Here is a 14,530-nt window from a genome sequence, read left to right as displayed (position 1 = left end):
CACATGCATCAGTTTTCTGTGATGGGAACCGGGTATGCAAGAGAAATGTGGGTCAGTTTTCCAACAGAATAGGAGTTGTCTTCTCCTAAGAAAAAGTTGTCAGGTTTACATATCAACACAATAATTTATCATTTTCTGAGGAGAAGGTTCTGATTATGTGAGGTGTTTTAACATGGAGAAGGTAATATGGAGCCGCACAAACCTGAGGTAGAGTCCAAATTATTGGTCTGTGGAATGACGTAAGCTCTCTGGGTCTTAGTTTTCCTAGCTGTAAACTGGGGATAATGGCATCCTCTTCATCAGATTGTTTTGAGAATTAAATGGTGCAAGCTTAATGCCTATTATACAGTGTCCAGCACATCAGAGCTCAGTTAGAAGATGATGACAAAGATAACAGTGACACTATTATTGATGAAAATTTCCACGCCAAGCACAGTGGCTCATGCCTGTAATCCCAGCACTTCAGGAGGCTGAGGTGGGCGTATTGCTTGAGCTCAAGAGTTCGAGACCAGCCTGGGCAACATGGCGAAACCTTGTCTCTACTAAAAATACAAAAATTAGCTGGGCATGGTGGCATGCACCTGTAGTCCCAGGTGCTGGGGAGGCTGAAGTGGGAGGATTGCTTGACCCTGGGAGGTTGAGGCTCACTTAATCAGTGAGCCGTGATTGCACCACTGGAATCCAGCCTGGGTGACAGAGTGGGATTCCATGTCAAAAAATAAATAATTTTTTTTTTTCCCATAAAACCTTGAAAGTCTGAAGTGGAAGAGAATGTGAAGGGGATGTGTGTGGAGGAGGTTAACTCCCTATCTCACAACTTTTATATAGAGTTTTTTCATGCCTCTCTTTTTTCTCTTAATAGGAATGAATTCTTCCAAAACAAAACTAGAACTGCAAAAGCACCTGACGACATTGACCAATCAGGAGCAGGCGACTATTTTTGAAGAGGTTCAGGTACAGTACAGTTGCTAATTTCTAGAAGGAAAGAAAAGGCAGGCAGCTTACCTGGGAAATGCTGTGTGTACAAAATAGCAAACCAGTGTTGTCCCAGCCTGGAGGAAGGTGCCTTGAGTTCGTCTTGGTTTCAGGGGTGTCCAATCTTTTGGTTTCCCTGGGCCACATTGGAAGAAGAAGGATTGTCCTGGACCACACATAAAAGACACGATAGCTGATAAGCTAAAAAAAAAAAAAAATTGCAAAAAAAAATATCTCATAGTGGTTTTTGTTTGTTTGTTTTTTTGACAGAGTCTTGCTCTGTTTCCCAGGCTGGAGTGCAGTGGCGCAATCTGGGCTCACTGCAGTCTCCGCCTTCCAGGTTCAAGTGATTCTTCTGCCTCAGCTTCCTGAGTAGCTGGGATTACAGGAGCACGCCACCACACCTGGCTAATTTTTGTATTTTTAGTAGAGACAGGCTTTCACCATGTTGGTCAGGCTGTTCTTGAACTCCTGACCTCGTGATCCACTCACCTTGGTGTCCCAAAGTGCTGAGATTACAGGCGTGAGCCAGCGCGCCCGGCCCAAAATCTCATAATGCTTTAAGAAAGTTTATGAATTTGTGTTGGGCTACATTCAGAGCCGCCCTGGGCCACATGTTGGACATGCTTGGCTTAAGCTTTCACAGTCTCATAGAGTGTCCAGGTCAGAATTGCAGATTCCCATCAGGCCTTAGCTTAGATAGTAAAACTAAATGAAACAGGCAAGCCTCTTCCTTAAACAAATGTTAGAATAAGAGAGAGGAAATTATAAAATGGAAAGCGCCTCAGGCTGGGAGACAGAAGGTCTGGCCTCTGGTCCACATGCACTCATCTGTTCCCTGGGAAACCTCTGCCCGCCCCTTCCCGCTTAGGATTTCAGCCGTAAGTGTGGGAGTCAAATGAGACAATGTTTGGTACATGAACTGGAACAGAATTCCTTCTTCCCCCCCCACACACCTTTTTTTTTTCATTTTTGAAAATAAATTTAGGTCATGCTGTCTACTTGGAACCCGATAATATATCAAACCTACAAAAACAAAACAAAATTCAAGCTCATCAGCTTTCTGCAGTAAACTTGGACGCTAGCTCTTGCCCTTGTATTTAGATACAATGTATCTCGGGGAGACCATGCTGTGTGTGCTGGCATGCCTGTAGCCTGTTCATTATGAATCTTTAATGAGGTCATCCAAAATTTCATGTCTGCTTTAGCCGAGGGGCATTTTCAATGATTCCCCTGGCACTTTTTTAGGGAGGGAAGCATGTCAAAGAATAAATATCTCCTTTTGAGGGGCGGGCAGCAGGATCTACAAATAGAGGAGCCATTAAACAAAACAAGACAGCTAGCAACTGGGTGGGTTTAAGTGCTTTTCCTTCCTCACTGGGAAAAGACTATACTAGGATCCACGATCTGCTTTCTGTTAGTGTAAAAAAAGAAAGGATTTTCTCTCTCTTTTTTGTTTTTTGAGACAGTGTCTCACTGTGTTGCCCAGATCAGGAGTGCAACGGTGTGATCTTGGCTAACTGCAACCTCTGCTTCCCGGGTTCAAGTGATTCTCCTGCCTCAGCCTCCCAAGTAGCTGAGATTTCAGGCGCCTGCCACCACCACACTCTGCTAATTTTTGTATTTTTAGTAGAGACGGGTTTCACCATATTGGCCAGGCTGGTCTCTAACTCTTGACCTTGTGATCCGCCCGCCTCAGCCTCCCAAAGTGCTGGGATTACAGGCGTGAGCCACCACGCCTGGCCGTCTTTCTCATTTTAATCACATATTAGAGGCCTTGTCTTATTCCCTTGTTCTCCTTCTACAGTAGAATTGGCATATGCTTTAGGAAGAGAGCATAGAAAGATGTTTTTTCATGTCTCAAATAGCCTAGAGGGTAATTTTCACAATTTTCACTTGTCTTTGCATTTTCTTGTTTTCTTCTGAATCAACTTGAGACATGCTACTTTGTTTTTTCTTAAAAGGTCTTTAGAGTTCTAAGTACACAATACTCTTAGAAAATATAATGTGATTTGCATTTGGAATTCAAAAATGGACAATATGCTTCTGATTGTAAATGCATTTACAATTCAAGCTGGGGCCTTTTTCATCTAATGCTGGCCCACTTACTGTTCTAGAGCCGTCCAGTCACTTTAAGAAACCATCTTTCTAGCAAGAATAGAAGAGGAACTTCCCTTTCATAATGTGGGTTTTCTTTTTTGTCTAGACAGCACCACGTAGCTCTCCCTAAAACAGTGTGATGAATCAGTATAGGTAATACATAAAATATTCTTCTGCAGCAATGAGATGTTCCTAATGGATATGATTCCAAGATTCTCTTTGACTCATGCAGGCTTTTAGACACTGAGTACATCATGGTAAAGACACTTTAGAACAGAGTAGATTATGACTAAGGTTTGCTTTAGAAAAAGAGCATTCAGTTAATATCCTGAGGCCCCTGTGTGTTGTTCTAGAGGTCTCTGTAATTGTTAAGCTGCTCCAAACACCAAAGGGAAGTTGTATTGTTCACCAACTTTGAAAAGCCAGCTCTCGCCTTGTCTTCCATCACTGTGAGTGTGGCTGTTCCTTGAGTGATACAGATTTGCGCATGGATCTTTTATTCTAGAGGCTTGTTAGATGGTCTTGTTGAATTATGTCCTCAATGACCATTCTTGGTTTTATAAAACAGTTTATAAACCAAGTCACTGGTTTCATTTTAGACAGCAGTGCCGGCTAATGTGCTCGAAAATCATACATTTCAAAAAGGTTGTAAGGAAAAGGGTGGCTTTGCAGTTTCCTGAGTCTCCTTATAAATAGAATGGTAAATATTTTCCTTTGTTCAGTCTTTCCTGGAGGGGAATTTGTTTCTGAAAAAGTTCTCCACGTGCAAATTTTCATAAGGGAAATGTAATTACTGTTGAAATTAATGGTACACGATTACTTAGTTATTAAAACATACCATATTTAAGGATCATGTAAATGAATATTAAATCAAAAAATGGAACTCTAACAGCTATAAAGAAATCACTAGTAACTGTGTAAACGATGCTGGAAACAAGCTAATTTTGAGCACTCTGAGAACTTGGTGCCAGATGGGCATGTGGGCATACCACACTGCAAAGCCGTCTTTTTATTTATGAGCTTTTTGAAATGTTCCGTTTTCAAACATATCTAGCTGGGCATATGTGAGGATGACCCCATGATGCTCTGTTACTGGGTGAATATACTAAATCCAAATTGATCATCTCAGGATAAGAATTGCTGTGAAGCCAAGGTGGGGCTAGTAAATAAAATATCTCCAAGTCTAATTCTCCTAATCTATATGAGTGTGTTTCAGGGAATGACTTAATTAAATACTGACTAGATAAATCAAGTAGATTTATATTCAATAGACATTGATAATTCATTAAGTAACATGACTTCACAAGTTAAAGGTTAATGGTCAGAAGAGACTCTTTTTACTTTCTGAAGAATATATATCGGCTTAGTTGGATTTTCCATGGTTTTAAAATGATTTCTTACAAAATGCGATTATAATTTTTTTAAAGCTATTAGACTGTAGTGTCCAAGTGAGTGTTGTCTTTTTAAGTAGTTCCCTTAGGAGACCATGGGCTTTCTCAACATTCTGGGATGCATTAATCAGTGTTGGAAATTGATTGATTGATTTATTATTTTTTTTTAAGAGAAAGGGGCTCACTATGTTACCCAGGCTGGAGCGCAGTGGTTATTCTAGGGTGTGATCAGAGCATATTTCAGTTGTGAACTCATGGGCTCAAGCAATCGTCCTACATCAGCTTCCCGAGTAGCTGAGACTGCAGGTACATGCCACCTTGCCCAACTGGCAGTTTATTTCTGAATTGCCTTTATGACAATTTATAAGCCTCTTACAGGTTAAGAAACATGTAACTAATTTAGTTTTGTTACTTTTAACAGGCAATTAATTGTTTTGTAGTATTCTTTTATAAATTGAAGTATAACATACATATAGAAAAGCACACAAATCAATGACGTATAATTCAGTGAATTTTTATAAGGTAAATATAACCGTGCAGCCAGTGCCAAGATTAAGAAATGGAGCATTTCTGGCCAGACGTGGTGGCTCATGCCTGTAATTCCAGCACTTTGGGAGGCCAAGGCGGGCGTATCACCTGAGGTCAGGAGTTCAAGACCAGCCTGGTCAACATGGTGAAACCTTGTCTCTACGGCAAATACAAAAATTAGCCAGGCATGGTGTTGCGCACCTGTAGTCTCAGCTACTCGGGAGGCTGAGGCATGAGAATCGCTTGAACTTGGGAGGCAGAAGTTGCAGTGAGCCAGGATTGTGCCACTGCACTCCAGCCTGGGGGATAGAGCGAGACTCTGTCTCCCAAAAAAAAAAAAGAAAGAAATGGGGCATTTCCATTGCCTCATAGTCCTGTTTTGTGTCTGCCTCCAGGTAACCATCATCCTGACTTCTGATATCATAGTTTAATTTTGAACAAGCAAGTAATTTTTGATGGCAAAGTGATGTTACCCAATTTGATTCCCCATTATTTTCCTACACTTGTCTCTCTGACTAATGAATGTTCATAAAGTTAAATCCCCTTTAAGAAATAATGATTTGGCCGGGAACGGTGGCTCATGCCTGTAATCCCAGCACTTTGGGAGGCAGAGGTGGGGGTGGATCACAAGGTCAGGAGATCGAGACCATCCTGGCTAACATGGTGAAACCCTGTCTCTACTAAAAATACAAAAAATTAGCCGGGCGTGGTGGCGGGCACCTGTAGTCCCAGCTACTAGGGAGGCTGAGGCAGGAGAATAGCGTGAACCTGGGAGGTGGAGCTTGCAGTGAGCCGAGATTGTGCCACTGCATTCCAGCTCCAGCCTGGGTGAAAGAGCAAGACTCCATCTCAAAAAAAGAAAGAAAGAAAGAAATAATGATTTGCCACTATCGAGGATGGTGAAGTTACATGGGAGATTTTAGGGAGATGATACCTCACTAACTGTATTTCAGAATTATGTTAAGGAAAGATTTGTTTCTTGATCACGTATAACACCATAAACGTTTATTTCTCTGCTTTAGTGACTTCTCTATGATGTTTAACAAGCTCCATGACGCAGTCTCTGATTCTTAATCAGTTTTTAATGAAAAACAACTGTGGTAGTATACTGTTCCCAGTTGTGGTCTAATTTCCTTCCTATTTGAATAGCTTTTAAAAGTGTATTTTGAGGGGAAAAATACATAAATACTCCTCCTCTTACTATATGATTAGCTTTTTAAAATATTTTGAAATAGATGATGATGAAGAATTTCTCCAAGCACAATATACATTTTCTTGTGAAGATAGCGGGAAGGTTTAATTAAAGACAGAGGAGAAGAAAGACTGGGCCAACGATCAGGCGCCTGTACCTGCTCAGAGGCCTTATAATTCCTGTTTCCATGGATCATTTTTTTTAAAATAGACTTAATTTTTTTTAGAGCAGTTTTAGGTTTACAGGAAAATTGGGTGAAAAGTACGGTTTCCATATTATCTTTCACTGTCCCCCACCCCACAGTTTCTCCGATTTTTAACATATCTTGCATTACTGAGGGTTCCTTTGTTATAATTGATGAGCCAATATTTGTACATTAATATTAACTAAAGCTCATGGTTTACATTTGGGTTCACTGTTGGTGTTCTGTATTCTGTGGGTTTTGACAGATGCTTAATGTCATGTGCCCATCATTACAGTATCATACAGAATAGTTTCACTGCCCTAAAAATCCCCGTGCTCTGCCTGTTCTCCCACCTCCTCCCTAATCGTTGATCGTTTTGCTCTCTCCATAGTTTTGCTTTTTCCAGCATGTCATGTAGTTGGAATCACACAGTAGCCTTTTCAGACTGGCTTCTTTTGCTTAGCAATATGCACTTAAGGTTCTTCCATGTCTCTTTATGGCTTGATAGCTCATTTCTCATTGCTGAATAATATTCAGTTTTATAGATGCACTACAGTTTCTTTACCCATTCGCCAATCGACGCACATCTTAGTTGCTTCCAAGTTTTGATAATTGTGAATAAAGATGCTGTAAACATGAGATCGTAGGTTTTTGTGTAAATATACATTTTCAGCTCATTTGGGTAAACACCAAGGAGTGCAACTGCCGGGTCATGTGGTAAGAGTGTGTTTAGTTTTACAAGAAACTGCCGGCCTATTTTCCAAAGTGGCTGTACTGTTTTGCATCCCTGCCAATCATAAATGAGAGTTCTGGTTTTGTGGACATTTGGACTCAGTGTTCCCATAACCCTTTGATCTGGCAGTGTTAAGCTGGGATTGTGGCATTACTGCACTTTCCTTTTTGAGAATCTAATGCCCACTTTCTCTAGAGAAGTCCACTTTTTGCATATAACTTGTAAAATTTTGTAATATTGGGGTTCACAGCCTGGAGTCCAGGTTGACAGTGTCTGCTCTAGCCTCTAAAATATTTAATATTTCAATCTGAAATTTGAAAGAACATGAAGTCCTCGATGAAAACAAACCCTTCTAATCATTAACTATCTTTTCCTTAAGTAACAAGAACAACTTACCTTTTATCTTTTTCATTAAGAAAGGACTGGGTTTCCTTAAGAAAGGACTGTCAGAAAGTCTGGGTTAGTGTTACCTTTGCTTTGAATGCTTATGACGTGCAGGGTAAAGTTGCTTCCTTAGTTAGTTGGGGAAGAAGAGTGGTGTTGACCCAGATTCAGATCCTTGTGTAGTCGATCCATTTATGTCACTGCATTTGTTTTAAAGAACAGGCTGGAAGTTTGGAGTAGGGAGAGAGGAGGAACAGGCAATGGAAACTTGCAATATAAAAAAAGATGTATTTTCAAAATTTGTAGACTAAAAACTTTGTGTATCCCAAAGCAATTCATTTTACTTTCTTCATATACAATAAAATAATACATTAAATTAGGTGGACTTTTAAAAAATTCACTCTGGCGTTTCAAATCCAAAGCATTTGGGAGCAGGAGGAGACCATGGAGTTTCCTCTGTGCACCATCCTCACTTCAGCAGACAAGGAAGCTAGGATTAAGGGGCTTGGCTTCTGTTACACTTCTAGGCAGCAGCTGGAACTTACATGTCTTGACTTCTGGTCCAGCTTGCTGTGCCACGACCCTGTCTAAAAGTTAAAAGGCATAGAGAGAATTATTTTTTTGAAGAAGAAAGAAATGTACGTGCCATGAAATTTTGAATGGAAGGGCGTGCCCTATGGGGATTCCACAGAGTGCTTCACGGTGAACACATTCGACATGGGAAATTATGACACTGAATCCCATTGCTGTTTTCCTTGCCCGTTCCCTAAGAGTTTGTCAATGTTTGGTCATCATGGCCCCTGACCTTTGGGTATTTACATGGATTTTGTGTTTTTCCTCTTGTTTTAAAAACTATTTATTTGTTAAACATTTTGACTGTGTCTCTATCTGATATTAAAGATTCATTTTCAGATAGGAGGACATCAGAGATCAAAAGCTAAATCTGGCCCACTGGCTCCACGGTTCCTTTTTAAAAATTATCTCTACTTTTAGGATCATTGGTGCCCCCTAGTGAGATTATTGAGTAAAAGCACTAGTTTAGTGGATGGAAGCTGTTAGCATTTAAAAGGAGACGGCTTAGCAATATTGTTGATGATTAAAAATAAATCCTGTTTCTGATTTTTGTTTTAAAGAAATTGAGACCAAGAAATGAGCAGCGAGAGAATGAATTGATTATTTCTTTTCTGAGATGTTTATATGAAGAGAAACAGAAAGAACACATCCATATTGGGGAGATGAAGCAGGTATGGCATTTTTGTCTTTTGTAATTGTTGCCAATTCTCTGTATAAACAACATTTTGAGGATTTTCTGAAACTCTGATACCTCTTTTTCTTCCGTTGTTTTATTTTCCTTTATTGCACATAGAGGGGAAATTTGGGAGTGTTAAATTATGTACGCTTGAGAAGATAAGAAAAGTTTCCGTCTGCACCATAGTGGAGGCAGAACAGTTGCTCTAATAAGAGGACTGGTTTAGAGCAGCAAGAATTGAGTGTAAGAGTGGATGCCACCAAGACGAGCTGCTTGGCTTGCAGGGAGCTGGTTTGTCACCTTGCCTTTCTTCTTTGTAAACCTGGAAGGACATTGCATGGCTGCCTTTGGAATTACAAAAAGTACCTGAACGTCCTTTGTGATAGAAACGCTAGGTCACAAATCAGATACAATGTTGGCAAGCCTGACTTATGTGCTGTTCAGGTTAGAACTTGGATTAATTCCATTTTACATGATGGAAATACAGAGTCTCCCTCCCCTCCTCCACTGTCTACAGCCTTATTTAGCTTTTCTCTTTCTGGGGTCTCAAGGCAGAAGCTGGGAAGATCTTCAAGTTTGGGAGTCCCTATGTTACATGGTACCGTAGACCATTTCCTTTGTCTTTTGGACTCCATGTGAGTCCATTCATAATGAACCATTGATACCTTCAAAACATAACACATTTTATATTTGCTAGTTACTTGTTGGCCAAAAATCTAGAGAAAAATCAGTGAAGGATGTACAAGTTTCTCACTCAAAAGTATGTTCCCTTTTTCTTTTTGAACACTCCCTGCATGTGTGTTCCAAAGACAATTTTGTGCTCAGTGGTGTGCCCTGTCCCACGGCAGCCTTTGCATCTGGACCCTAAACCAAGTGTGCAGTTTTCATGGGGTGTGCACTTAGCAAATCTCCACATAAGGTTTCTACCTTCCAGGTGGCTTTGGCAATCACATGCCTTCACTGGACCCTTGGGCTGGTGTACAGTGTCAGCCATGGTTTCTAATCTCATTGGCCAGCCATGGGGTCCTTTAGCAGTGACTCTAACATGAGTATGTAACCTGTGTTTTTTGGGGTTTTGACTTTTGGTCTTGGTTTGTAGCCATTCCTCCCTTCCCAACCTGTACCCTTAAGATGGCATTCAAGTTCTGTGTCTCTCCTGTTCACTTTTGTATGGACCACTCAATCTAAGTTTTCAGTTAATTCTTGAGTTCATTTTTCAGCCTATTTCTTTTCTCTTTTCCACTCCCTTTTTCCTCTCTTATGCCACTGATAGCTTTTTCCCTGTTCCCATTTTCTTTTATCTGAGTCAGTGTGACTTGTTCCAACAGGAAATTGATAATTTTGAAGTAATTTATAACTGCTAGAAAGGGGAATGAAGCATTTACGGTGGATGGAAGTTCTTCTCTTACTAAACATTTTGAGCATTTATGGTGAATGGAAAGTTTTGACCTAACTGCAGACTCATTTTTATGGACCAGGATAATATTTTTAGGATTTGGGCATAGATCATCCAATAGAGAAATGTGTTTAATGTTTTTTTTTCCCCCCTAAAAGTATAAGAGTTTAATGTAGAAGTGACTGAGCCTTACAAGCAGAACTGGCATCTGTGCAACACTTTTACTAGGGGTTTCTAAACATTATGACCCAGAAGGCTCATGTCTTCGTCTATAAAGAAGCTGCCCTAACCCCCTGATGAGGTTGGTGTACTCCAGGCAGGACACTCTCATGGGGTCTGAGGAGTGGGTTTTTCAGAGCAGCAGCTGCTTGATAGACCCATTAGGCACAGCCTTGAGATTCACTGATAGATCCTTTTCATGTTTTCTACTATCAGTTTAGCCACATGGATTTCATTACCTTCTTGTTGCACCTAAAAATTTCTAAAGCTTTTGAAAATGTGGGAAGATGTGACCTAGACCATGGTAGGATCATGGCTTTGACAAAGAACTTCTCTGGCCACGGGACTTCAAAAGCGGACAGAGGACAGTGAGCGCTTCTCTCGGTGCTGTGCCTGTCAGGGTCGGCAGGGAGGCCGTATGTGCCTTTCAGAGACTGAAAGAATAGTGCCGGAGAACTGTCAGAGGGGTTGTGAAATAGAAGAAACCCTGAACGAGTCTTTTGATCTTATAGAACAGGGTTCAGTTTGGGCAAGACTTACGCATTAAGTTAGAGGCTGTCACGTCAATGTCAATGGACTTGTCATTTCCACCTGTATTCACAGAGGTGGTACAAAAGTTAGTATGAAATCAGCTGCCACTTACTGAATGTTTGCCAAGTGCCAGACAGAGTTCTCATTCCTTACATAAATGACTCCATTTATTCTACAAGTTTTTTGAGGTAGGTGGTAAAATACCCATTTTATAGATGAGGAAATGGGGAAGAGCAGTCAAGCAGTTAGCTAGTGAGTAGTGGAGCCACTTTGTCTGATGTCTAAGTACTTTATCTTAATTATTATTTTTTTTAAGGAGCTTAACAAAATTTAATGCTATATAACTACTTACTGATTTTCTTGGGTCTGTTTTCTAGTAGATAAGATTTTCTTTCTTTTTTGTGACATTTTATTATGAAAAATTTCAAACATATAGAAAAGTTGAAAGAATTATACTGTGAGCACTCATATACCCACCATCCGGATTTTACAGTTTTAAACATTTTGTTATTTTGCTTTATCATATACTTATCTATTAGTCCACCTTATTTTTGCATGCCTTTCAAATTAAGTGATATCAGTACCCTTCATCCCTTAACACTTTAGCATGTATATCATTAACTAGAATTTAGTGTTTGCTTCCAATTTTGGGGAGACTAAATTTACATACGGTAGGCTATGCAAATCTTAAGTGTACCATTTGTTGAGTTTTGACAACTGCTACTACATTCAGGTAGCTCAAACCCCTATCAAGATACAGAATATTTTCATCCTGCCGGGTGCAGTGGCTCACGCCTGTAATCCCAGCACTTTGGGAGGCTGAGGCGGGCGGATCATGAAGTCAGGAGATCGAGACCATCCTGGCTAACACAGTGAAAGCTCGTCTCCACTAAAAATACAAAAATTAGTCAGGTGTGGTGGCAGGTACCTGTAGTCCCAGCTACTAGGGAGGCTGAGGCAGGAGAATGGCATGAACCCGGGAAGCGGAGGTTGCAGTGAGCCGAGGTCGCACCACTGCACTCCAGCCTGGGCGACAGAGCGAGACTCCCTCTCGGGGAAAAAAAAAAAAATTCATCCTACCAGAAAGTAGCCCTATATTCCTCTTCTAATCAGTCCTCACTACCCCTTCCCCCAGGTAACCACTGTTTTGATTTTTTTCACCTTAGATTAGTTTTGCCTGTTCTAGAATTTCTTATAAATGGCATCATACTCTTTTTTTTTTTTTTTTTTTTTTTTGAGACAGAGTCTCACTCTGTCGCCCAGGCTGGAGTGCAGTGGCACGATCTCGGCTCACTGCAAGCTCCGCCTCCCGAGTTCATGCCATTCTCCTGCCTCAGCCTCCCTAGTAGCTGGGACTATAGGCGCCCGCCACTGCTCCCGGCTAATTTTTTATATTTTTAGTAGAGATGGGGTTTCACCATGTTAGCCATGATGGTCTCGGTCTCCTGACCTTGTGATCTGCCTGCCTTGGCCTCCCAAAGTGCTGGGATTACAGGCGTGAGCCACCGCGCCGGGCTGGCATCATACTCTTTGAGTTCTGGCTCCTTCCACTTAGCATAACGTTTCTGATGAGTTTCAGAAATACATTGTTGCATGTATTAGTAGTTTGTTGTTGCATGTATCAGTTGCTTGTATCAGTAGTTTGTTCCTTTTTGTTCTGTGGTATTAATGTCAAGAGTTTCTTTCTCCATTCTCCTCTGAGCTGCTTGATTATGATATAAGGCTGCTGGTAGATACATTGTGCCAGCCTGGGATTGTGGGTTCTGAACTGAGAATTTCAGTGTAACATCAGGATTTAAAGCTTGAATACTTGAATCCAAACTTTCATGCTTAGAGTTTACCCATCTGTTGAAGGATGTGCAATATGATGACTGCAATAGAATTTACCGTGGAGCCTCCAAATTAGAAATTATTGTCTACGAGGGCCAGGCACGGTGGCTCACGCCTGTAATCCTAGCACTTTGGGAGGCTGAGATGGGAGGATTGTTTGAGGCCAGGAGTTTGAGACCAGCCTGGTCAATATAGCAAGACCCCATCTCTGTTTTTTTTTTTTTTTTTAAAAGAAATTATTGTCTAAGAACCAGCATTATCTTCCAAGGAGAAACTTCTAGATACTTATTTTAAGATAAATAAGGAACAAGTTATTTTCTAAATGTGAATTATTTTTTAAATACAATTTTTTAAAACAAAATTTATTTTAATTATGGCAATAGACGTGGAAAAGAATCTTTCTTGACAGTAGAGGAGAGCAGAAGAAAACATTGAATTAAGTACACAGAGATTCTTCAGGCCTGCTTAAAAAACACACGCATACAAATGCACTTCTGTCTCTTAGGATCTACTAACTGATGCTGCTTGCTTTAGTCTTTCAGCTAATATTTTCTTTTCTTTTCCTTTCTTTCTTTCTTTCTTTCTTTCTTTCTTTCTTTCTTTCTTTCTTTCTTTCTTTCTTTCTTTCTTCTTTCTTCCTTCCTTCCATCCTTCCTTCCTTCCGTCCTTTCGTCCTGTCCCGTCCCGTCCCGTCCTTTCTTCCTTTCTTTTCTTTCTTTTTCTTTCTTGGAGACAGAGTCTCGCTGTGTCGCCAGGCTAGAGTGCAGTGGCACAATCTCTGCTCCCTGCAACCTCCGCCTCCCGGGTTCAAGCGATTCTCCTGCCTCAGCCTCCTGAGTAGCTGGGACTACAGGCGTGGGCCACCACGCCCAGCTAATTTTTGTATATTTAGTAGAGACGGGGTTTCACTGTGTTGGCCGGGATGTTCTCCGTCTCTTGACCTCGTGATCCGCCTGCCTTGGCCTCCCAAAGTGCTGGGATTACAGGTGTGAGCCACTGCGCCCGGCTCATATTTTCTTTGTATATCAAAACAATTCAGCTTGCTTCACTTTTATGAAAGCTTTATTATGAGTTTGAAAGCAATTCTGCATTTTCTTAATATTGTAACTGGTGTTGAGTTGAAGGCAGGCCCCTGGGGGCCCTTTGTGGGTAATTCCCTTTACTCTGGAGGCTGCCTCGAGCCTGGACAGGCCCTTACACTTGGTCAGTAATTTCCACAGAACCAGTTGCAACAGATTCTATGCACCTCCCTGTGGCGCGTAGCATTTAGCAGGCACTTGGTCACTATTTGCTGAGTGAGTCTGTTACCTTAGGCGTGTATTTCCCGTGGACCTGCCTGGGGATTTTGAACAAGCCAATATTACATGTCCAGGGCATGCTCTATAGTGTGAAACACAAAGGTAAATGATAGTTCCCCTTCTCAAAGGAATTTCTAAGGTAGTAGCCATTCTTTTGATGCATATTCTCATTCTCATAGAGAGTCCAATTATGGATAATTGGACAAAGCTGAATGTCGCTCTTATGAGAATCCATTCTTTCTCTTTTATGCCTTGAAAAATGTGTAGCATTCGTTAGTGAATTAGGATTTCATTATTCAAAGAGGACATAAGGTCTTCGAACAGCAGATTACTGAATAAAGTAATGCCTAATAGCAGTAGAATGAGGGGAAGACATTCAAGGAACATTTTATGCCCATTAGACTGGCGGAAATTTTTAAAAAGTGACAATACCTTATAAAGGTGAACTTTCCTATACTGATACTGGGAACATGAATTTGTACCATTCAGGGAAGAGAAACTTGATAATATCTGGTGTAGC

General features: G+C 40.8%; 1 protein-coding gene across 2 annotated transcripts in view; it reads left to right on the top strand.

Annotated features, from left to right (window-relative positions):
- The window catches only part of TBC1D1 (TBC1 domain family member 1), a 247,157-nt gene that overhangs the window by 135,837 nt on the left and 96,790 nt on the right, over window positions 1-14,530 (top strand). For both annotated transcript variants that reach the window (XM_030800843.1, XM_030800844.1), the window contains 2 exons: window positions 863-954; window positions 8,621-8,731. In XM_030800843.1, the coding sequence (XP_030656703.1) occupies window positions 863-954; window positions 8,621-8,731 (203 nt within the window). The remainder of the gene's footprint in view (window positions 1-862; window positions 955-8,620; window positions 8,732-14,530) is intronic.

This window comes from Nomascus leucogenys, chromosome 20 (assembly GCF_006542625.1).
Source record: "Nomascus leucogenys isolate Asia chromosome 20, Asia_NLE_v1, whole genome shotgun sequence".
NCBI lineage: Eukaryota > Metazoa > Chordata > Mammalia > Primates > Hylobatidae > Nomascus > Nomascus leucogenys.
Note: the sequence above shows the minus strand (reverse complement) of the source record. Positions and strands in the feature narration are given on the sequence as shown.